Source organism: Tuber melanosporum (genome assembly GCF_000151645.1).
Source record: "Tuber melanosporum whole genome shotgun sequence assembly, scaffold_3, strain Mel28".
NCBI classification, from domain to species: domain Eukaryota; kingdom Fungi; phylum Ascomycota; class Pezizomycetes; order Pezizales; family Tuberaceae; genus Tuber; species Tuber melanosporum.
In genome coordinates, this window is record NW_003298974.1 from 759520 (window position 1) to 783544 (window position 24025).

The 24025-nt window shown below is 46.4% G+C and overlaps 4 protein-coding genes; 1 reads left to right on the forward strand and 3 right to left on the reverse strand.

Annotated features, from left to right (window-relative positions):
• Positions 1–9741: 9741 nt before the first annotated feature.
• GSTUM_00006786001 (uncharacterized protein) lies at positions 9742–12130 on the reverse strand (the record flags this gene model as incomplete). XM_002838947.2 has 5 exons in its annotated part: positions 9742–10510; positions 10561–10999; positions 11056–11410; positions 11478–11505; positions 11574–12130. The coding sequence occupies 5 exons, from the start codon at positions 12128–12130 to the stop codon at positions 10102–10104; spliced, it is 1788 nt and encodes a 595-aa protein (XP_002838993.1). The 3' UTR covers positions 9742–10101.
• Positions 12131–12515: 385 nt separating this feature from the next.
• GSTUM_00006787001 (uncharacterized protein) lies at positions 12516–17682 on the forward strand. XM_002838948.2 has 3 exons: positions 12516–13548; positions 13668–14022; positions 14200–17682. Exons 1-3 carry the CDS (start codon positions 12571–12573, stop codon positions 16167–16169), a joined length of 3303 nt encoding a protein of 1100 aa, XP_002838994.1. The 5' UTR covers positions 12516–12570; the 3' UTR covers positions 16170–17682.
• Positions 17683–17709: 27 nt separating this feature from the next.
• Positions 17710–18565, reverse strand: GSTUM_00006788001 (uncharacterized protein; the record flags this gene model as incomplete). XM_002838949.2 has 3 exons in its annotated part: positions 17710–18253; positions 18308–18415; positions 18516–18565. The coding sequence occupies 3 exons, from the start codon at positions 18563–18565 to the stop codon at positions 17794–17796; spliced, it is 618 nt and encodes a 205-aa protein (XP_002838995.1). The 3' UTR covers positions 17710–17793.
• A 2669-nt stretch (positions 18566–21234) lies between these two features.
• GSTUM_00006789001 (uncharacterized protein) lies at positions 21235–23672 on the reverse strand. XM_002838950.2 has 5 exons: positions 23174–23672; positions 23033–23103; positions 22176–22933; positions 21807–22116; positions 21235–21743 (listed from the first exon to the last, which is right to left on the reverse strand). The coding sequence occupies exons 1-5, from the start codon at positions 23611–23613 to the stop codon at positions 21466–21468; spliced, it is 1857 nt and encodes a 618-aa protein (XP_002838996.1). The 5' UTR covers positions 23614–23672; the 3' UTR covers positions 21235–21465.
• Positions 23673–24025: the final 353 nt, after the last annotated feature.

Consider the following 24025-nt stretch of genomic DNA (forward strand, 5'->3'; position numbering starts at 1 on the left):
CCCATGACCTCATAGCAAGGTCATGTGCGAAAACTCATAAACCAATCATAATACAATAAACAAGTCATATGACTCAAATGAGTCACATGCGCAAAACCCATGACCTCATAATGAGGTCATAAGTTAAACATGATTCATATACGCAAGGCATACCCGCAAGGCACACTTGCAAGGCAAACTTGCCAGGTGTATGTCTCATAACTCATATTTGAGCCATGTGCAAAACATAACAAATCATAACATAATAAATCATATGACCTAAATGAGTCATATGTGTAAAACAATAACATACCTATGACTCATAATAATGAGTCATGTGAAAACCTTTTCCATGCCAAGCCACATTCGTGACAATACCAGTAGATTTTTCAAAGGCGATATTAGCAAAAATATTATTTAATTAGCACAATTCAATGCTTCAAGATAAGGATGAATTTGAGATGAGAGACATACCTGCTACAGTGGGGAGATACAGATTGCAGAATATCTGCAATGTGAATTAAACTCCTTTATCCTGTGAGTATCTTGAAAGGCAAACCTATGACACCATTAGTGAGAAAACTATTTAAATTCAATCAAGCAGCGCATCTAGTTCGGATGAAAGACAGGGGACAATACAACTCAAAGTTTTTACTAATAAGGTTTCCTAAGTTCAGCTATTAGTATTCTTTTGCATTAAAGGAGTTGGAAGCATGATTGTAGAGGAGTGGAAGCGGTATGACAGTCAGATTGTAGTTAAATTCAACCTGACTACCTATGCTAACTAAGCAAATATCAGCGAGTAGCTTGATGAGCAAGTCGTACATGTGCTTCAAAGTTAGCATACATTACTTGCAATGGACCTCTTAGCTACACATAATACTGAAGAGGTATTGGACAGCTTACATGCCCACAATTTCACCGTAAGTGTAATACTAGTAGGTTGTACTAGATTAGTACAACCTCTAGATATGTCAATCAACTGTCTCTTTAAAGATATCTTGAGAGTGTGTAAACTAACTTTATGAGGGAGGCTTACCTTAACTTGGTACCTATGATATTATTTATCATTAGGAAGAGTTAGATGCAAGATTGAATCAAATAGATAAGGAGGAAGAAGAAATCTTACTTGGAAGGGGAAAACTCACTAGAAGTATGATGGGTCGTCAGAGAATAGCAGCTACTAGAGCAATCAGTGAGGCATGAACCAGATTCTCCCAAGAGAAAATGGAGATCATACTGCGGGTATTTCAGGAGGTTGGACTAGCACTCCCTATCGATAGGAGTGCTGATACCGAACTCTCTATCAGAAGGATAGAGACCAACTTCCTAATTCATGGGTTAGTAAATAGTCAACAAGAGGAGGGTGTAATATTAGAAATACCAAGATCTGATATCTAGGAATCACACTAAGGAGGGTAACCTCACTCAGAACTGGAATCTCTGGTCTTCAACATCCACCTCCAGCCTCCTTACGAGACCCACACATCATCGTACATATCACCCCCCCTCCAGCCCCCTTACGAGATCCACACATCATCGTACATATCAATCTCCATTGCATCTTGTATCTATAATGTTACAAAATTGAATGTGTCAGGATAATACCATATATGTTACTGTCATCTGTCCAACTGGATCCTGTTCACAAAGTATATAAGAAAGGACCTTCAGCTAGGTCAGAGAAGTAGAACAGAGTAGATCCGTCAACTACTCAGAGAGTTACTAGGCTTCAAAGATGTGACATCTTTGGCATGCATCGTAGGTAATAGGATATCTTTGCATGGAGATATGGTATCAAATGGTAAAAAATCTTAATGAGAATCCAATACATTCGCACTCATTCTATAATAATAAGAAAAGTCTAGAACTCCAGGGAACACTACTACAGTAGCCAATAAACTTCACAGAGTATGATAACTGGGTCTACGAATACATCATAGTTGCAGGAATATTTCTCAATACCTGAATGGTAATTAAAACCCTAGTACCCAAAGCAACCAATAGTTGCTAACCCAGGAATTATCTATTAATTTGGTAGAATAGCTTCCTGCGAATTAGTGGGCAGTCTTCTGGAAGATATCTGTCAGTTGAATATGGAATTATGGAAGGTTGAAATCAGGTGACCTAGTAAGGTTGCAATTATAACAACTTACACAAATACAATCCACAGTTGAAACTATTAGGTGGAGACAATCTGATAGACTTCAGAGTTGCCTGGGCCAACCAAGATTCGTTTCTGTACACAGAGATTGTCTAAGAAGGCTCGAATTCAGGCATTTTGTTTATGACTACTAAGAGCAAAGTTAATTCAGTAAAGTAAAATAGAATCAGAAGGACAATACTATATTGTTAAAGTCTCTTCTTGGTTGCTTGATAATGCTTAAAGCTTGGGATGTATTTCGATATTTATATTTCGTGTCTGAGTGTTCACAGACTACTTCTTTTTATTATATAACTATGTACCTCTCTGATTATAACTTGCAACGTCAGGTATTTTTAAAAGATGTGAATACCTGAAGACTCTAAAAATCACCACATCCTCTTTGACAATTATAATATAACTAACTAGGAACAGTATGGTTCGCAATAGTAGTTATCCAATCATTGGAGTTTTTTAGACTTGTGGCCTGGTTCTCAAGTTGAACTGTGTTGGCCCCAATTGTTTCTATTATTGATAAAATGATCAGTTTCATCTACGAGTTGCCTCTGCAAAGGTAGTCGTAATCGCAACCTTTTTAGATTACCTGACTTCAAACTCTCATAACTCCTTACCCAATCAATAGATATCTTCCTGAGGATTTCCTACTAATTCACAGAAAGGTATTCCATCAGATTAACAAATATTCCCTCTGTTGGTAACCCTTAGTTGCTCTGTATAACAGGGTTTCAATTGCTATTGTAGTATTGGAAGTTATCCCTACAGCTACAATATATTCCAAAACCTAGTTATAACACTCTGTGAAGTCCATTGGCTTCTATGGTAGTGTTGTTCAGAATTCTAGACTCTTTTGATTATTATTGGCAGGGTGTAAATATATCGGTCTCTCATTGAGATTCTTTACCATTCATTACCATCTCTTTGTGCAAACACATCCTGTTACCTACAACTCATTCGAAAGACATTACATTTTTGAAGCCAATTAACTCTCTAGATAGTTAACAGATTTACTCTGTTCCACTTCTCAGACCTAGCCGAAGGTCTCCTCCCATACATCCTGCAAACAAGATTCAATTGGACAGACAGCCATGATGTTTACAGTGTTATTCTGACACCTTCAATTCTGTGGCTTTATAGTCACAGGACGCAACTGAGATTGATATGTATAATGACCTGTAGGCCCCGTAAGGGGGCCAGAGAGTGGTGTTGGAGACCAGGGATTCCAATTCTGGGTGGAGTTACCCTACTTAGGGTGATTCCTAGGAATCAGATCTGGTATTCCTAACAGAAACTGATCATTTCATCAATGACAGAGACAATTAGTGCCAACTCAGTTCGAATTGAGAACTAGGCTATAAGTCTAAATACTCTGACAATTGGGTAATTACTATTGGGAGCAGCTTGATACCCAGTTAGCTATATGGCAATTACTGAAGAGGGTATGGTGATTTTCAAGGTTCCTAGTTGCTCGTACCTTGAAGCATACCTGATATTGAAAGTTATAATCAGAAGAGGCACATGGTTGTATAATAGATAGATGTAGTCCATGAACATCAGACGCAGAATATAAATATCGAAGTGCCTCTCATGCTTTTAGACATCATCAAGCAACATAGAAGAGACCTTAACAATATCATATTCTCCTCACGATTCTATTCTACTTTACCTACTTTACTTCACTCTTAGTAGTCATAAACGAAACAAGTTAAGTCTGAGCCTTTCTAGACGATCTCCATCTACAAAAACAAATTTTGGTTGGCCTAGACAACTTTCTAGTCTATTAGGTTGTCTCCACCTAACAGGTACCTTGGTTGATGGTGACAAGATCTTCAGGCAGGTTGGTGAGAGTTTAGGAGATATTTGTATAGATCATAATGAAGATCTGGAGGATGATGTAAATATTATTTTTAATTAGAATGAAGAATCTTGGAGGGCTGATATTGTAATCGGCATCTTCCTGCCTGGGCATGACTCACCTTTAAAGGGACTTCCTAGCACACCGACCGATTATTTGAGTTTTTATAGTAGCTTAATTGAGAAACTCCCATTGCACTACGGTACTCATAGTGACAGTCACATTCAATCTGATAGCAACTATGATAGTTTGTGTTACTGTATTGAGAAATATGTGATAAAAAGAGATATGTTGCGATAATAAAAATGTAGCCTGTTTTTTTGGCCATGCCAAACTCCTCAACATAAAAGTTTGATTTATAATTCTGTCGAACTGCCCAAGCCCTGCTTCCAAAAATGAAAAGCTTTCAGAAGTCTTGGTATCATACAGCCTGGGCGAAAATCAAAACAAAACAGGGGGGGCAGCCAGGCAAAGTGTATCATGCGGATTAGTTCGTAGTCTATAGTAACCTCACGAGAGCACTTTTTCCAGGAGTTAAACACACCGGTATGTTCTTTAGCTTTTGAGTGGATAAGGAAGTCATAGTGGTGTAGGGGAAGGGCTGAGGTACCAGTCGCGGTGGGTTGGTCGCTGTGATCCAAACAATAATCTATGATAAATGTATGATAGGAGTTATGATACTGGCTTATGGCAATCGTCAATTTACACACGTATGGACAACACACGCACAAACAATCACTCGCAGACAATGTTGGACTTAGTCCCTGTCCGCCGTACAGAGGTAGTTCTTTCTTTTGCTTGTCTTAAGACTTTTGTTCATTTTCTCAATCTGTGACTACGCCTGATCTAATTATAAGTGGTTTACAGCATTGGGTACCTCTTATAGTTGGATGTCGGAATAAGGGTATCACTACTGCGTCATATTGAAAAGATGACTACTGCCTGGTGTTGAAAGGTGGCCTATATGGTATAGGCTACAGTGTTTGGTGTGACTGCTTAGTGGATGTAGTATATTAGGATCTCTTCTCGTTTTGCATTTGGAAAATCAAGCTTCTTCTCTCCTACTCCGGGAACCCATACACTCACAGGTTATGAGCCCTTAAGCTTCCTGATTTTGTTATCAACGCTCTGCCTATTATACTATGTCTTCATTTCTTTTCTCAAGGCTACTTGATATTTCTATCTCCTTGCCTTTACTATTCTATTCTATTCTATTCTATTGAGTCATGTCGTTGACTCCAGCTACAACAGGTAGTACTACTGAGGGCACCCGGGCCCTCAAGTGTCCCCTTCTTACAACCCACAACTGGACTTTGTGGAAGCATCATATGGCCAACCACCTCTGTGCGTAGCAGCTCTGGGATGTTGTTGACCCTACTGGCTCCGGACGAGAAGCTGCTGCAGAGGCAGCAAAGGAGACTCGGGCAGCCATGAAGGCCACTGCTATTGCATCTACAGATGACTTACTTAGAGCTGTAAAGGCCTTAGACCTTATCGAATCACACATTAGCGAAGAACTTCTATCTATGCTCTTGTCTATAAATAGTCCTAGAGAGGTTTGGGTTTTTCTTACTCAACAGTTTGAAGCCAACTCTATTGCTCATCAGAGCGCTATCCAGCTGCAGTTTCAGAGTCTGCGTCTGCACTCTGGGCAAACGATTGATAGCTATATTGCCGAAGGTAACAATCTCTTCTTTCGGCTGACCTCTGTTGGAATCAATCTTTCCCGCTTACAGCTCATTAATCAGATTTTGAATGGTCTCCCGAAATCTTATAATCAACTCGTGGCCACTATTCATACATCCCTCACCCTCACTCAGCAAGTTAGTCTCACGCTGGCCCACCACACACTTGCAGCTGAGGAATTGCGACAGGCCACCGAACGACCCAACAATCCTCATAATGCTTATACAGCACTCTATATGAGCAGTACTAAAGGCCAGAGTTCGACTTCCGGAAAAGTCCCATATCGTAATCAGTCAGCCTCTGGACATTCAGGCAATCGGCAGCAAGTCCAGCATTACCACCCTCAGTCTGATCGTCCACTATGTAAGCACTATCACTGCTCGAATCATTCATCAGAGAAGTGTTGGCAATAGTATCCTGAGAAAAGACCACAGCGTTGCCCATTCTCCAGTTTGGGAAGGGTGGAACCTCCAACTCTACCAGTTCAGCACTCCACTCGTATCTCAGCCCATGATGATTCTGAGTGCGCTCTGTCTTCGCTGGACCTTGATGTTCCCACTACTGGTGACTTCACACCGCTATGGTATCTTGACTCTGCGTGTACGAACTATATTACTCGTTTTAGCGACTTACTCCATGACTATCATTTACTTACTACGCCACAATGTATTCGAGTTCGAAACGGAGAAGCTGTAGATGCAATTGGTATCGGAACAGCAGTACTTCCTGTTGTTACCCCATCCGAGAGTCATACTGTTACATTGAGTGGTGTTTACCATGCTCCAGCTTTCGGGGATATCAGTCTGATCTCATTGGGGCAGTTGCAAGAGCGTGGTGCTAGCTACTATTCGTCACCAGGTAGTGTGACAGTGGTGAAAGGAAATCGCATCATATTATATGACTATTCTATTGGGCGACTTTATCAACTCAGACTTCGGTCCACTGCTCTTGTTACTACACGCTCCGTTTCCAGAGTAGTATCACAGAATACAGCCCGCTCTGATGTCCCTTTACCGGACTCACAGGTTATAGATGAAAACACTCCTCCGCCAACTCAAGTAGCTCAAGCACCTTCAACTACACTACGTACAGCTATGGAAACTCTAAATACATGGCATCGACGTCTTGGTCACCTCAGTTCCATCTCGATTCACTTGCTCTCAAAGAACTCTTTAGGTATGAAAATTGCTTCTGGCACAGTGGTAGATAAGCCATGTCTGCCTTGTCTCAAAGGAAAACAACACCGGCAGCCCTCACAAGTACCAATGCCTCGTGCAGAAAAGATTCTTGAGCGAATTCATACCGATATTTGGCGTCCAGCTCCAATTCCCTCTATTAGTGGAATGAAGTATTTTGCTACATGGATAGATGATGCTTCACGTTTTGTTATTGTGTTAATCTCTCATACTAAGAGAGAGGCATTCGAGGCATTTAAGACTTTACACCCCCAACTCGAGAGACTGAAGGACTCGAAGATTAAGTTCTTAAGATCGGATAATGCGTTGGAATATAGAGCCTCACTGGATAGCTGTCTTGACCGTACCACGCCCTCCTCTGCCTTTGCCGACTATCTAAACACGTCTGGAATAATCCATGAGTATACAGTTCCATATACTCTGGAACAAAATAGTGTTGCTGAGCGAATGAATCGTACTCTGCTAGAAATGGTTAACTCAATGCTTCATGAGATTGAAGTACCCTCTGAGCTTTGGGCTGAGGCCCTTCAGACAGCTGTTTATCTTCGTAATCGAGCTCCTACTTCTGCACATCCCACTGGCAAGACACCCTTTGAAATTTGGAATGGTCGACCTCTATATATCGGCCATCTTAAAGTATTCGGCTCCATATCTCATGTCCTTATACCTAAGGTGCTCCGAAATAAACTTGAGTCCCACTCACACTCTGGCTTGCTTGTTGGTTATGAAAGTGCGAACATTTACCGTATCTACATTCCAGATACAAAACGCATCATACGTGCTCGAGATGTGCACTTTGATGAAGCCGCTACTCCGTCATTTGAAGAGATTGTGGACGTTGATCAGCCTCCTCTCTTTGCGGCAACAACAACTGTTTCCTCCAGAACTACAGATAGTTCTTTCCCTTGCTTGTCTTCGATACCACACTCTTGCTATATCTCCTCTATTGAGACAGTATCTTACAGAGATGCTCTTCGTGGTCCAGATCATGCCTTGTGGGAGGCTGTGATCACTGAAGAACTAGCCACAATGCAGAAGAACTCTGTCTGGATAGTTGAAAGTCTACCAGCCGGCCGCAAGGCGCTTCCTACCTGTTGGGTGCTTAGATATAAGTTTGACTCCTCCGGTACTATCACACGGTATAAAGCAAGATTGGTAGCTCGTGGAGATAGGCAAGTGGCTGGTATCGACTATAACGAGACTTATGTTCTGGTGGTTAAGTGGACTACTATTCATACCATCCTGGCATTCGCTGCTGCACAGGATCTGGTTATTCACCAGTTAGACGTTGTTACTGCCTTTCTGGGTGCACCGCTTGATGAGGTTATATACCTACGGCTTCCAAGTGGTACTATTGTACGACTTCTTCGCTCCATATATGGGTTGAAGCAATCTCCGCGCCAGTGGTTTGGAACCTTCCACAGTTTTCTTCTTAGTGTCAACCTCAAGCAGTCTACGGTCGATCATGGTCTCTACCTTATACCAGCCAGAGGCTATTTACTACTCTATATAGATGACATTGTTCTTTGTAGCACCTCAGATGAGGTGACAAATCTGCTTTCACTCTTTAAGCAGCGATTCGAGATTAAAGACCTGGGTGACATTGAGTACCTTCTGGGTATTAAGATTACAAGGAATAGGCAGCATCGGTCAATTTCGCAATCGCAGGAACTTTATTTAACCAAGGTTTTGGAAAGGTTCAACCTTTCTGATACCAGTGTCCATGACCAAACAACTCCGATAGATGTTAGTTTTGACAGCTCACCTGGTATTATGGATGGTGAACCTGCGGATCCAATGCTTTACTGTTCGGCTATTGGCTCTGTTATGTATACGATACTTGCGACTCGACCAGATATACCCTACTCAATTTCCATACTTGCACAATTTAGTCAATCGCCTATACAGCATCATTGGCGTGCACTAAAACGCCTCCTCCGTTATCTTCGAACGACCAAGGGTTTTAAACTTACCTATTATACCCCCACCTCTGATGGGTCTACTCCTCCTACTGCGAGCGTTTATAGTAATGCTAGCTATGCTCGAGAATACCACTGCCATAGTGTTCAGGGGTACCTAGCACTAGTATCTGGTGCCCCAGTCTCCTGGCATGCAAGTAAGCAGTCATTGATAGCGACTTCGACAAATGAGGCCGAATTTATTGCACTATCTACTGCTGGGAAGGAAGCCCTTTGGCTCCGCTCACTACTGCACCAACTCCATCCTCTACACTTGGCACGAGCAAGTGACGCAGCTCCTACTATCACTCTATTTACTGACAATGCCAGGGCCAAAAGGCTTATCGAAACTGGTGCAATCACACAACGGACTAAGCATATCGATGTCCGCTACTGTTGGCTCCATGAGTATGTTTGCAATGGCCAAATTACTCTTACCTTCATTGGTACGAATGATATGCTAGCAGATATCTGCACGAAGCCTCTTGCTGTTCAAAGACACAGCTTTTTGCTTTCCTGTATTGGTCTTTCTACTTAGATACTTATTTTTTTTTTTTTTGTTATTTTTTTTTTTTTTTTTGCTTTACAAGACTTGTATACTGCTACACTCTTTCCATCAAAGGGGGTGTTGGACTTAGTCCCTGTCCGCCGTACAGAGGTAGTTCTTTCTTTTGCTTGTCTTAAGACTTTTGTTCGTTTTCTCAATCTGTGACTACGCCTGATCTAATTATAAGTGGTTTACTGCATTGGGCACCTCTTATAGTTAGATGTCGGAATAAGGGTATCACTACTGCATCATATTGAAAAGGTGGCTACTGCCTGGTGTTGAAAGGTGGCCTATATGGTATAGGCCACAGTGTTTGGTGTGACTGCTTAGTGGATGTAGTATATTAGGATCTCTTCTCGTTTTGCATTTGGAAAATCAAGCTTCTTCTCTCCTACTCCGGGAACACACACACTCACAGACAATGAATCGCCTGAACTGAGCTGAGCTCAACTTCTAGACTATGTGTAGTTTGATAAGAAGCGCTCCGCAACGGGAGATGGTAATCACACGGCAGTACGAACATCTTCAAAATGGTAGGAATACAAGAGTGGAAAAAATGGAAAGTGTCATACGGGAAAAAAAACCAAGAGCCAAACTCCGCTAAACACACTGATACAGTTTATACATACGTAGCGATATCAATAAGGCGAAGGCGGTCGGTTTAGAGCTACAAGTCTAATGAGTTAGAAAGAGTATATGGATGCGCAGAAGTGATTTGTCTAAAGCAGCCGGTCCTGCTCACTACCTCCCAAATGTGAGGTGGATGGCCCAGGAAACCGAGGACTCAACGCCGATTCGCCAACCTGTATTTCCGTGTTTCCGGGGACACCGTCGTCTATGCTTGCACTTTTCGCCTGCTCTTCTAGCCCTTCATCTTCGTCTTCTTCGTCGTCGCCTCCGACTGGGACGTATGCTGCTGCACTGACGGTCTCTTCTCGTGCCTCTCGACGCATCCTCTTGATCTTGATGTAATTGTATGCTGCGATACTTAATATTGTGACGCAGAGACCTGAAATGTTGATTGGGGTTAGAGGATCGCCGAAGACTATCGCTGCTGCGGAGATCGTAACGACTTCTTTGAAAATGCCGCAAATTGAGAGGGTTACTACGGAGGTGCGCTGGAGGAGTCTGTGGATCGTTAGAGAGCTGCGATCGTGGATGGATATATCATAACTTACGCAAATTCACTGCTGACCATCAGGAAAGCGATGGCACCGGGGAAGAGCAGAATGGCAGCAGTGTTGACGGCACCCTTTTGAGCTGCTAATTCGCCCAATCTCTCACTCAGCGGTCCGAACCCCTCCACTGGTATAGCAATTGCTAGGATTGAAATGAACATGATCGGCGCTAGGAAAAATATAGATGAGAATGGGTTAGAGGTGGCCGGGTTTCTCAATAGCAGAATCTGTGTGAGTGACCATCGCAGTCCAGACAGAGCGGAGGACATGATCACAAGAACGAAGCCAATCGGCACGAATGTTGCCTCTCCAGCTACCATCATCACTACACCAATCGTCATCACCGTTATGACTCCAACTAATTTCCATGTTATCTTCTCGAGACGAAATATAAAGGCGAATATCAAGACGAATGCTAAGGCAGAAGATTTACACATAGCTTTATCAAAGTCAGCGCATCCCCTGACCCGTTATCCCAGTGAGAACCCAACATACTGTAAAACGCAAGGCTAATGAATTTCAAACTCATGTTCCCAAGGCCAATATCCAATCCAGTAGCCGCACCACATGGGCCAACTCGGGTTGTGTAAAACCATTTCGTCATGATGCCGGCTTGTTGTTTCTTCCGCTCCTCCACAGAATCCCCAGCTCCCATAAAGTGATCCATCCCAGGATCTTCAGGTTGTGGATCAGTAGAAGCAACTCTCCCGAAAAATCCTACAGGCCGTAGTTTAGGGAATGCGAAGAGCACTAGAGATGCTAGAGAGAATTGGACAATCATGTGTGTGCAGGTAGTGAATAACGGAAATTTGAAATCGAGGTGCTTGGGGTCGAACATCCATTTATTGTACTTCACACACATAAGATTTAGACACTTGCCTGACCATAGGAGAGTGTATGTAGAGAGGCAATCTTACAATGGATATTAGGAGCGAGAATAGATACCTAAAAACGGGTGGACGACACGTTAGCAACCCGATAGCTGCACTTCAATCCAGAGATTTCCAGCCTACCATAGCCCAATCAGCAAGACGTTAATGGCCAAACTCCTAATAACTTTCACATCTGCGATCCTTTTCTCTTCCTTACTCACAACAGGCCGATCACCGTCTGCCATAACCAACCGATCACCAAGAGTAGGACCATCCTCGCCGTGTAAACTCAAGCCCCTTCGGTTCCTCGTCTTCACTCTCCCTTCTTCATCATTCCGCCATGTAACCTCCCCTGTGTTCACATAGTCACCCATTTCAAGATCCTCGGACTCGGAATCAATCTCCAGACCCGGACCTGCCTCGTTTTCTGCTTCTGAGGATGAGAACCCTTCTATATCGTTGGATAACCTAGTTTTTGAGTTTTGTTGCCTTCTAAGCCCTTCTGCTGCTCTTCTCGCACTCTGTTGTTGGTATTCGAGGGTTCCGTCGTCCACAATAGCTGGTGAGGCCATGGGTGACGGAGTAGGGGGGCACACTTTGTTACCAAATGAGGGCTTCTGTTTGAGGTAGGGAACTTCTGAGTCGTCTGATAGGTCGGAGGAGAGTGGATAAGGTATGGTTGGGGCCGGAAATGCCATGTTTGGTGCGCGAAGCGGACCTTGGCTGCTTACCAGCTACCAGTTATTTATGATACTCGAGTGGTCTTGTGAGGGAGGAGCGGACTTTGCCCTGCTTTGGGGAGAGACGCGAGACCTCAGGAAGATCAGTCTCATTCCATGCGCTTGACACTAAAGTTAAAAGGGTCAAGTAGTGAAGGGAGGCATCGTGGCTAATGGGGGTCCGGTGAGCCACTCGCCAGTTCAGGTCGGTAGTTACCGATTGCAATGCTGCCAGCATGAGCCGCGTGGCGGTGCTGTTGTTTTGCTGAACAAAAAAAAAACAACTGCTACTACCGATATATGATACCGGTGTTGTGGTGTTGTTACGCGCCATATCTCTGTTTACCCCTCCACACTCCCTTCCCCAACAACCACATTTCTGTATCTGCTCCTCGTTCAACCTATCAATCGTGCTCATCATGGCTGACGATGATACTACCTCCTTCGACCAGATCGAGCTTCACAAAGAAAACATTCAGCCCCTTGCTTCCGGACGCTCAGCTCGAGCCCTTGTCGCTTCTCTCTCGTCCCGTTCGAACCCAGTATTTGCCCGTGCCGAGCATGCAGTTAAACAAGCAGAGTTTGAGGAGGAGTTACGAGGATCTTTAGACTTGGATGACCCTTTAGAAGTCTGGGTTCGTTATGTCAACTGGACACAAGAGACCTTTCCGTCTGGTCATTCGACAGACTCTGGTTTACTACAGCTGCTGGAAAGGGCAACACAGACATTCATCCACGAATTACACTACAAGAATGATCCAAGATACCTACGCCTATGGATTCAGTATATCCAAAACTTTTCCGATGCTCCCCGGGAGGCCTTTGCCTACCTTGCTAGACACGACATCGGTCAGCGGCTCGCCTTGTTCTACGAAGAGTACGCTGCTTTGCTTGAAAAAATGGGTAGAAAGAGACAGGCTGGCGAGATTTACCAGACTGGGATGGAAAACAATGCTAGACCTACGGACAGACTTCTGAGGAAGTTCGAGGAGTATATGCAGAGGTTGGAGCATGACCCCCCTGCAGACGATGAGCCCAACTCCCCTGCGCTGCCAGCAGTTAGACCAGCTTTAGCTGCAAAACCTTTTGGTGGGGGGTTAGGTTCCGGAGTACTTGGTGGCTCTCCTGCTACGCAGCAGCAACCGCAAGCGTCACAACCAAAACCGAAACAAGCGAAGCAGAAGATGGCCATTTTCTCCGATGCGGACGCAGCCACCACAAGTAAGGCAGCAGACACCATCGAAAAACCAACTAGTGGTTGGGAGAGCATTGGTACTCTAGCGCAGAGGAAGAAGGAGAACACCATAGAGGCTCGGCCATGGGCCGGCGAGGTTTTGAAGCAGGAAGGAGTTAAAACGAAAAGTGCTGAGAAAATGATGATTTTTAGGGACGAAAGTGTAAGTAGCCTCACAAAACCATGAATCGTCATTTTTCATCTAATTATCATTTTCACCTCATGTTTACACAAGTAGAACTAATACCGCCTGTCTATCTGTTCTTTACGATCGATTTCCAGTCTTTACCGAAGCAAAATGTACCTCCTGTACAACAAAATGTTTTACCTACTTATTTACCTTCAAATAAACGGCCAGAGCGGGTTGCTGTAAACCTTGAATTGATTTATGCAGACGAAGAAAATCCTACTGAAGAGCTGTCTTTTGATGAGTTAAGAGCGATCAAGAGAGGCCAGTATGGGATTGACTGGAATAGGATACGTGAGGAACAAGCTGAGGCAACTAGAGAGCGACGAAGGAAGAATACCCATAAAGGAGAGGTAACGGAGGAGTCTCGAGCGCCCATCAAAGTGAAGACAGTTCTCTCGCCTTCTCCAAATAGAGGAAAAATAAAGCGAAAAGGGCAGGCACCTGCTAGTCCCACAATGACATTTCATACCAGAGCAGCAACAGACGAAATATATGATATTTTCAACCAACCTATGAAGAAAACTTCTATGACAGGGGAGAATCGCGGTGATGACGGAAGTGAGAGCGGTGGTGAGGAGAGTGACAGCGAGGACTACACAATTGGAACACAGGTTGGACAGGCAGGTGGATCTGGTCCGGAGGGTGACGATGGCGAGGATGATGAAGAAGACGCCAGAAGTGTGAAGAGTGAATGGTCTGACTTTACCTTGAGAAGGGACGTTCCGCCGAACGAAGAGGAGGAGGAAAAGGAAATAGAAGGGAGTCCAGGGGTTCACTCAGCTGAGGGCAAGCTTGGGAAGCTCGTTATCCATCGAGATGAGCCCAAGGCTGGAGGTAGAATAGCGATCCACAGAGACGAACCTAGTGACGAGGAACCTGGTCAATCACTCCGTCCTACTCACAAGATACTCATCCCATCACCTCCTAATGATTTCGATCCCCCTCGTCTTTCCTATAATGCTGCGAAGGAAACCCAATTCCAAGGGCAGAGTAGACTACCATACATGACACCTATTGTCGAAAAGACGGAGTCATTACCACCTACCACTGCTAGACGAAAGGATGTGGCCAAAACTCCCAGTAGGAATAGGATGCCCGATATAATAGACGACAATTTGATGAGCAGCCCTTTCGAAGAGTCTAACAACTCTATTTTTCCCCCACCACTTGCCCCGTCCCAGCCTGCTCCATCTGCCGCTCCGGCCCGTGTCCCCAAGGAGAGGAAGCCATTTGGTGCAAAACCAGTGGCAGCGGCGAGGGTGAAAGAAGCCACCCAGAAGGGCCCCATAATCCAGGATTTACAATGTAACCCCATGGATGAATCTCTTCGAGCTAACATCTTTGACAAGCTTCAGCCACCATTGAAGACATATGAAGGCTTCTACGAGCACACAACCAAGTTTGGACGAGGAGCGGAGATCAAACGGTTCGCGAAGACCATATCAAAACGTGATGGAGAAAAAACCACAGCCAACATTTCACAGGCTCCAATTGTCGAGTTCGTCACAGGTGATGGAGGCAGTTCCTACACCATTAAGCGTGAGCTGGGGAAAGGTGCTTTTGCCCCTGTCTACCTTGTGGAGAATAACATCGTTGCCGATGCCGAAGACGAAGCCGAAGAAGCAGGCCCGGATGATGGAAACGCGGCCGACCTCTTTTCCCTTAACAAGAAGATAATTGGACGGGCGCGCTTCGAGGCTATAAAAATGGAGCACCCGCCATCGCCTTGGGAGTTCTACATCATGCGGCAAGCTCACCGCCGCCTCGGCGTCTCACGACCGGTGGAGTCCATCCTAAAGGCCCATGAAATGCATCTTTTCCCGGACGAAGGATATCTCCTACTTGAATATCGTGACCAAGGCACAATCCTCGACCTAGTAAACATTGCCAGAGCAGAAGCAGCGGCCGGTACAAATACTGGTGTAATGGACGAGCAGCTTGTCATGTTCCTTTCCATCGAGCTCCTCCGCACTGTCGAAGCGATGCACTCCAAGGGTATCCTCCATGGTGATCTCAAGGCTGACAATTGTCTCATTCGCTTCGAAAATACACCAGACAATATCTGGTCCGCACGATACCAGCGAGACGGTTCAAATGGCTGGCTTAAAAAGGGAATAACCCTAATCGACTTTGGCAGAGGAATAGACATGAAACTCTTCCCGCCAGCTGTACAATTCCTTGCGGATTGGAAAACCGACAACCAAGACTGTGCAGAAATGCGCGAGCTCCGGCCGTGGACCTACCAGGTAGACTATTTTGGCCTCGCTGCCATCATCCACTCCATGCTCTTTGGCAAGTACATTGAGACCGCAGCGGATCGCGGCAACATCCTCGGCGGTGGAACCAAGAAGTACAAAATCATAGGTTCCTTTAAGCGTTACTGGCAGACGGAGATCTGGAACTCTGTGTTTGATGTTCTGCTCAACCCGCTCCAATATATTAAGGACGAGGAGAGCACCTGCATGCCCGTCAGCAAGAGCGTGAGGAAGTGCAGGGAGGAGATGGAGACATGGCTGGAGGCGAATTGCGAGAAGGGGGTCGGGTTGAGGAATCTAATTCGTAGGATGGAGGGGGTCCTTGGGAAGAAGCGTTAGTTTTGTTCTCTCCGTCGTTTATTATTCCTGTTTGGAAATAGATGGCGCTGGTGCCGGCGGGAGGGTATTTTCCACCTGTCCGTCCGTCTGGCTAGTGTTAATGTAATGTTTGTTATTGACATGTTACCCATATATCTCTCTTTTTCGGCGGCACTAGTGTGCCAGTATCATTGCCTTTCCTCCCCGCCCACTCCCCACGCTCCTACAGTCATAATATCCACCGAGGGTATTTTGGCTCGCCTCGTACAGTAACGATCCACTGCATCGCAGCCCCAAAACGAAGGTTCGAGTGGATCCTTTATCCAAAGTATCATACCACACATGATAATACCCGATGTCTGCCATTCCGGCCAGTCCAATCATCCATCCCGCCAGAAGAGCCGTGGCATCACCCCAAAAAATCCTCAATTCCGAATCACGACTCGTGACTTATGCATCTCTGAAAACGAAGCCTCCCTCCGCTCATTACCCCGCCCCCGCCCATCACCCCAAAACCCTGCATATCATACCGCCGCCGCCGCCGGACCGGAGAAAGATAAGGAAGAAAAAGTAAAAAAAATTAAAAAAAACCGGAAACAGCACACTTACATACGAGTAGTTCCCAAAAGTACCCTTCAAGTACAAGTAGCAGCCCTGCCATGAGCACCAATCGTATCGTGCGAGATCCCGGTTTCTCAGAACTTTCTGAAACATCTCGCTACCCCTTGTGGTACGGGTGCGAACCCGAAAAAATAAAAATAAAAAAAGTGAGTGAGTGGACGTAAGCGATTTTATTATACGCCAGAAATGGGATAATTTCGCTCACTCACTTGTTCCCGGCGCCAAATGGTTGAATTAAAAGTGGGATACTGGGTAGTAGGATGACTTCGTAACTCGTGGAGTGTTCGGAAGAGATGAGGACTGGTCCACTTGACTTTTATTCTAACCTCAATAAATTTAAAACCTTCCGAGGTGTAGTCTATCAGAGCAGCAAGAGGGAACAAAACTTTGCTCGAAATTGTGCCCAAGACCTTTGTTTTCGGTGGGCAAACCGTGTTTGGATATTTGTGTAATAGAAAATGATGTCCTTATTGGTTCCACGGATAATTTGTATTTTTGTGAATTTGCTCCAGTGTAATAAATATCTTGGTGTGAAACCTGCTTTTTTTGCAAGTATTCCACTCGCTAATTCGGACCCACTCGTATTATTTCACACACAGCCACTCTGCCTCCATGCCATGTCGTGCCACGCAACCGATTCTGCACACCAATAAAAACGGTACTTTATCGATAGCTAGATTTATTGGATAATGTTAATGTTTTTAATGCCCACACGGCACAATCGGTACTCGTATCACAGTCTTCGTGTGTGCGCGTAGGCCCGCTTTCCATCCACCGTGCACATCGACGGATGAGTGAGCAAATGAATGTTTTGGCTTGATGAAAGAACATCTCCCCTGCTCGCGTCCGATCACCATAATTCAACCGTCGAAAAATGGGAATTAGAAAAGGAAAAGAAAAAGAAAAAAATAAACACCAATTCCAACCAGACAAACCGATCAACCCAGCCCAAACAAAGGAATAACAATGAAAAACGAAAAAAAAGTCCTCAGAAAAGCCCCTTCCTTATATGGTGTATATAGCATCACACCTTCCCCTCAACGTGCGCCTGCGGCATCCCGCTCGGCGGGGCACTATACGGGTTATTGCTGCCCGTAGAATGTGTGAACACCGTTTCCCCAGTTTGATGTCCATTAACGGGAGCATGCGCGGCCGGCTCGGGACTTCCCAGCGGCACTGGTGGCGGTGAGAAATACTGCCTTTGCTGTCCCTGAGGATCTTCCACACCAGCAGCATGATAATTCCCACCAGCATGTCCCGGAGCACCGGGATCGTGGTTCTGCTGGCCGGGGGAGTATGCCGGCGCTGGGTGTGTGGGTGCGTAGTATTGTGCGTAAGGGCCTGGTTGCTGAGGGGGGTAGTGTTGCGGTGGGTAGGTCTGAAACTGGTGGACGTCGTGCGGAGTGTATTTTGGTGGGGCCATCCATGCGGTGCCATAGACTGGTTGCATGCCCGCGCGGCGGCGGCGGCGAGAGGTTATTAGTCTGTAAGATGGGTTAGTGGTGGGAGATGGATAGGAAGGAGGAGGGGGAAAGTACCCGCAACAAGCGACGACGAGGAAGAAGAATACAACGATAACAGTTAAAGCTACCCATCGTCCCCAGTTGTCCCAGCTAGAGTAGCAGTCACCAAAGTCGCATCGGTCACTGTGAAGAAGAAGAAAAAGACACACAGTCAGTCAATCATTAGCCATCTTCATCGTCACGATAGCAATCCAAGGAACCAGGTAAGGGGGGCCAAACTCACTAATAATCTCTCCTAAAAACCCTTGAAAACCCCCTCTCGTTTTTATCCATCACTCCCTCCGATATTTTCAACTTTCGGAGATTTACACGCAAAAAAAAAAAAGCCCCCTTCCTACTTCGTTCGCTCGCGAGTGCACTCTCCGTATCCAAATGGTTCTCTCGCAGCAGCAATGGCGGCGTAGGCGTGGTGAGCAGTGACAGGTGGTGAGTGGTGTGCCTCCCTCACAGAAAAAAGAATGGTATGATAATAGCAGAATGCCGGTGGCCCAGTTTGCCGAAAGGGAGAGAAAAAATGTGCGAGCACCTTTTCTTTTGAAACCCCCCCCTCCCCTCACTAAAATGCCAACACCAATGACGCGTAATATCCGTCAGTCTTGGTTGGATGGGAAAAGCTGTGGGGATCTCTCTGCCCCAAAGTTACCGTAGACTACTGTTAGCTACAAGTACGGTATCATGGGTACGGGGGTTTATGTATGGTATTTGCTACATATAACACGGGTAAAGCTGAGACCAGAGACGGGTACTTTGAGGGACAAAGGTTTGTTCCATGATGGTTTGGTGCGTGCTGCTGGGAAGTGCGGGGGACTTCCCGAGATGCGCGAGTTTGTGCTTTTCTTTTTCTCGTGTGGCTGTTCATGGGCAAAAAGAGAACAAGTGATACGCTGGTTTCGGGCTCGTCGGATGCCGGACCCTATGTTTTACAAGTGCTGTAGTGCCGCACTTGTAGATTCTCCTGACTTGTGTGCCTTTGCACCGCACCCGAGTAGAAATATGTACTTGTAAGAGGGCCCTGCAAATGTAATCCTATGCTATGTATGATATTAAATCATACCAACTAGTATGATTATCGTGCTGTACTCGAGTACGGGCACAGCGTCCACCGCAGTTCTCTTTGCCCCCTTCAGGCTTCAGCATCTGGTCTCCACCCCACCACCACCGCTACTGCGCCCAGACCCAGCAAACTCTAACCCTTCCAAGCCAACTCACCTCGCCCAAGACCCTGCCCCCAGCGTGCAGCCTTCCGCCGAAAGCAGCCAAAATTCCGTACCTACGAGTACTCGTACAGTACTTTACTTAGTACGATACCATACTCAGACAGTATCCGCCTGCCTTGATAAGCCTACGTAGATGTCTCTGTACCGGTATCACACAGCACCACCACTCACTCATCATCCCTCATCTCACCATCGACACCCTATTACAATCCCACAAGAACAAATCGGCCTTGTCACCGCAGCCCTTTTTTTCCCTACTGCCTCCCTCTCTCTGTCATCATCAAAACTTCCCCAAATATTAATAGCACACCCCTAGTCGCACTCGTACAACCGCAGCACAAAGATCTCAGTTCGAAAGAGAGAGTGACCTCCGAAACACCCGAACAAAAAAACTGACCTATGTCATGTCACAACCAAAAAAAAAAAAAAAGAGCAAAATTGCCCTTACTGTAATAGGGGCGGAAAAATAGGAGCAACAAATCTACTCGAGTACGAGGTAGGGAAGATTCTCTTGGCTCCTTCCCTCGGGTGGCGACGGGGGACGGAAGTGCAAGAGGCTTCCGTGTGGGGGGGTTGAGTAACTTGAATGAGAGGTGGCGGGTATACCGCATGTACTCGAGTACCGTACCACAGATGATCTCGGGTGTGACCAACAACGTCCAGGCTTAGTCATGGTCAGAATCCGCCTGCTGTGAGCGGCCTACTCCACATAATATTATGGTCTAAAAGCCCCTCACGAGTCGTGTTCGCAATGTGTGAGATTACAATATGTTGCTTGCATCGACACAACCGGTTGATGACATTGTGCAAGGGTCTAGGATAGAATACCGGTACAAGTAATGGTACAAGTACCAGTACGAGTACAAGTACGGTACCGGTACGGGTACTGTACGAGTACTATACTCACACTGCAAGAGTTAGGCTGGACCGTGTGCTATGAAGTCCAAAATTCCCTTCTCTGGGGAAGAGGGGGCGGGGGACACAGCAGAAACACAGCCCCTTCCCACCTTCCGAGGGGGAGGAGAGAGACCTTGTTACTTACCGAGGGAGGAAAGCCCAACGAGTCCTTACGGGTAGGGGCGCATGGCCGATATTTCAGTAGGAGTGATTATCAAATCCCTCCGTTGCTGTGAAATCACGAGATATGAGGAATACTTGGCGCTAGGGACTTGAATGAGGTCTCGACTTGATACCCCGGTAGCCTACCGGTATTCAATTAAGGAAGGATGCTCCCAGATCTTATTCCTGTACGAGTAAGACAATATATTTTGGGCGCAGTTCATGACAGACATGGATACCGGTGCGTATGGTACCCGGAAAACGCTACCCGACAGGAAACCCCCGGCTGCTCTTACCTCGGTCAGACATAAAGGAATGAATGAGGTAACTAGTGCTTATACTCTACTCGAGTACTCGAGTACCGTAGTCTACCTAGCCCCCGGTTCCATAAATCCCTTTTTTTTATAAAAAAAAAAAAAAAAAAAAAAAAAAAGCTCTTTCCAGGCTCCCGTTGAGCAATGGATGGTTTGTGTTTCCGAACGAGCTGGTTGTGGTACGCCATTATTCGACCAAAATCTGCATCAACATTAACAATCCTGCTCCCTCCTAAATTTGTGTCTGACCCCTGTACAAATATTTATTTTCCTCTTCCCACTCCTCATGGTCGTGGTGGTGTTCGTGTTTATTAGAGGGACTAACCCGTACTATGCTCATATCTTCATTACAGCAAAAAACAACTGCGTGAGGAACAAACAAGCGGCAGAGCAAGGAGAATAGAAGAGTAGGAGCCTGATCGGAGGAGAAAACGACAGAAAAAAGCAAGAAGGGGAAAGGGCAATAAAACTAGAAACTAAAAAAAGAAAAGCTCTACGCCAACACTTCAACGCAGTCACTGTAACTTATGCACAAACATCCCCCTCCCGCCAGTAAACCTCCCAATGCCAACATCGACAGTCGCTATACAACGCCATTAGGAGGAGAAGAGGGAGGACCTGGTAAGGGAATCTTCAGTTCCTCCTCGGCAAGTATCTTCCCCTCGTGCTTCCCCCGATCAACGTTCACGGCTGCGATCAACGGGATAGGTAGCGCGAGCAAGACCGCCAGGAACCAGAATGCCACACGGATGTCCCCGTAGTGATCTGTTAGGGCCCCAACAATTGTCGGACCGAAGATGCTGGAGCCTTTGTCGGTTACCGCATAGAGGGCATAGAAGGCCGCTTCGAAGCCGGGGGGTACTAGCTGCTGCGTTAGACATGGGTGGAAGAGGTGGGGAAATGGAGAGGGGAGGGGGGAATTACTTAATTCTCCGAAAACACTGCGGCAATAACCGCTTACCCCCCCTAGCACAAATCCGTAGACTGCACCTAGGGCATACATTTCCGCAGGGCTGGTTAGCCCGCCGACGCCAGAGCGCTGGACAGCGGGAATGAAGCCGAGTAAGCCGTACAACGGGATGAACTCGAAGACCAATATGCATATTAGGATTGTCTGACCGGGGGTTCTGTTGAACGTTTGGGCTATCTTTGGCCAGGCAAAGGCTCCACCTACTCCTGATATCGTCGATATAACAGATATAAGAGCTAGGGCAGCTGGTTTCATTTTGAGATTCTATCATGTGACCCGTTAGTATCACGTGTATCACGCGGTAGAGGAGTAATCCTTCATACAGTCTTCGCAAATAACACGGCTGTGCCGCTGACAGTGGCTACTCCGTCGCTCACAAGGAACCAGGCCGCAAGGAATAGCATGACGTCCTTGAGTCTTTTGGCCCTCATGATGGTCTTTCCCAGCCCTACCCAGGCGTACTTGACATATCCCCACCAGCTTCTATCATCTATAACCAATAACGTAGCGCCGGGGGGAGACCCGTTCAGTGGCGGTCGAGGAAGTGGCGGAAGAGGTGGACCAGGTCTCGGCCTCAGCCACACTGCTGTAGGAATGGTAAATAGTAACCACCAGGCTCCGATAGAGAACAGAACAAGCTGCAAAGACCAAGTGGTGGATCCAGTCAACAGTACAATCACAATGGCAAATATTTGCAGTATAACCGCAGCGGTGTACCCAACAGCGATTCCGACACTGCTTATCTGGGTGCTCAGCGCCAAAGCCCCGCTACTCTTCCCGTCTTCATTTAAGGATTCCTGATACCCCAATAACGATTGGTCCTCATCACTATCCGGCGACCGGACCCTGATTGTGGTCGTTGTGCGAACGAGTGGTTCCTCATACACCAATTTCGGATGGTGCCGTACGAGCACTGGGAGAAAAGCGTTCAGTAGCACAAAGGACGCTCCGAAACCGATGTTCCCAAGGATAGCCCACAACGCGGCGAAGAGGTAGTACCTTGCAGAAACCGTGATAAACGCCATAGTAGCAAGACTCCCAAGAGCGGCGAACGCGAGTAACAGTCGCTTCCTATAAGCTCCTAAAATGCAGCAACAGTTAACCCCGCACCCACACGCACACCCCACAAAAACAAACAAACAAGAACAAGCCCCCACGGGAGTTTATATAGAAAGCTCACCATGATCTGCAGCGCCAGACATAGAAACAATAATAAGAGACTGAAGCAAGACAGAAAGCGAAAAAGTGTACCTATGCCCAACAAGCACACAGTGTTAGCCCACAACCACAACGCGCCACACTGCCAGAGATAAAGTCGCACATGGCAAAGGAAGCAGTATTCATCTCCCAGCCCAACAAATAAATAACGCATTGGCCAGCCTGCCCATCCTCGATACCGCCAGCCCCGGGTTCCAGCCCCGGCCCAGACCCCGAAGACGACCCGCACGGGGTGCTCTTATCCGATAACAGCACGCCGTTCTCCCTGGCCAGCTGCTCGAGGGTGACGGGAATAAACGAGCCAACACCACACACGACAAAGACCTCTGCTGCCCATGCGTACCAGTACCACCCCATTAACTCCTTCCGAGACGTGGTCCGCACATCCTGGCCGATGAATTGCGGTGTTGGGGTCAAGGGGTGTCGTTGCAAGTGCGGAGGCACATTGCACGGGTAATCGTCGTCGTCTGCATCCGAGAAGGAGCGCTCGTCGTCCGCATCCTCGGAATCTGGGTCCAAAAGTGCCTGGTACCGGGGAACCATGATGTTGTTGAGGGCGAGGGGAGGGAAAATGGAAAAGGTAGGAAGGAGCTTTGTATGTTGAAGGGAAGCGTTCCAACCAACAACTAGGCTGGCTGGTCGGCTGGCTAACCTGGGCTGGGGTTTAACTCAACCCTCTTGGGGTGCAAGAAGCGAATGGATTATTGGGCCCTTTTTTGGAGGGGGCAAGGGATTAGTCATCAATTTGCCGATCTGACGGATTGGGCCATAAACGGTTTTTCTCGGTTGGAACAATTGGCTCTGGAAAGGTTTCCTCCGCCTAGCTGATGAGCGGTCCACTCGGAGCTCACGGTGGAAGGTTTTTAGTGGTGAGGTGGGGAAAAGTGTTTCCCGGGCACTTTATTTCGTGGCATGGATACTGTATCATACCAAGTGCAGTTTACTGGAGTAGATT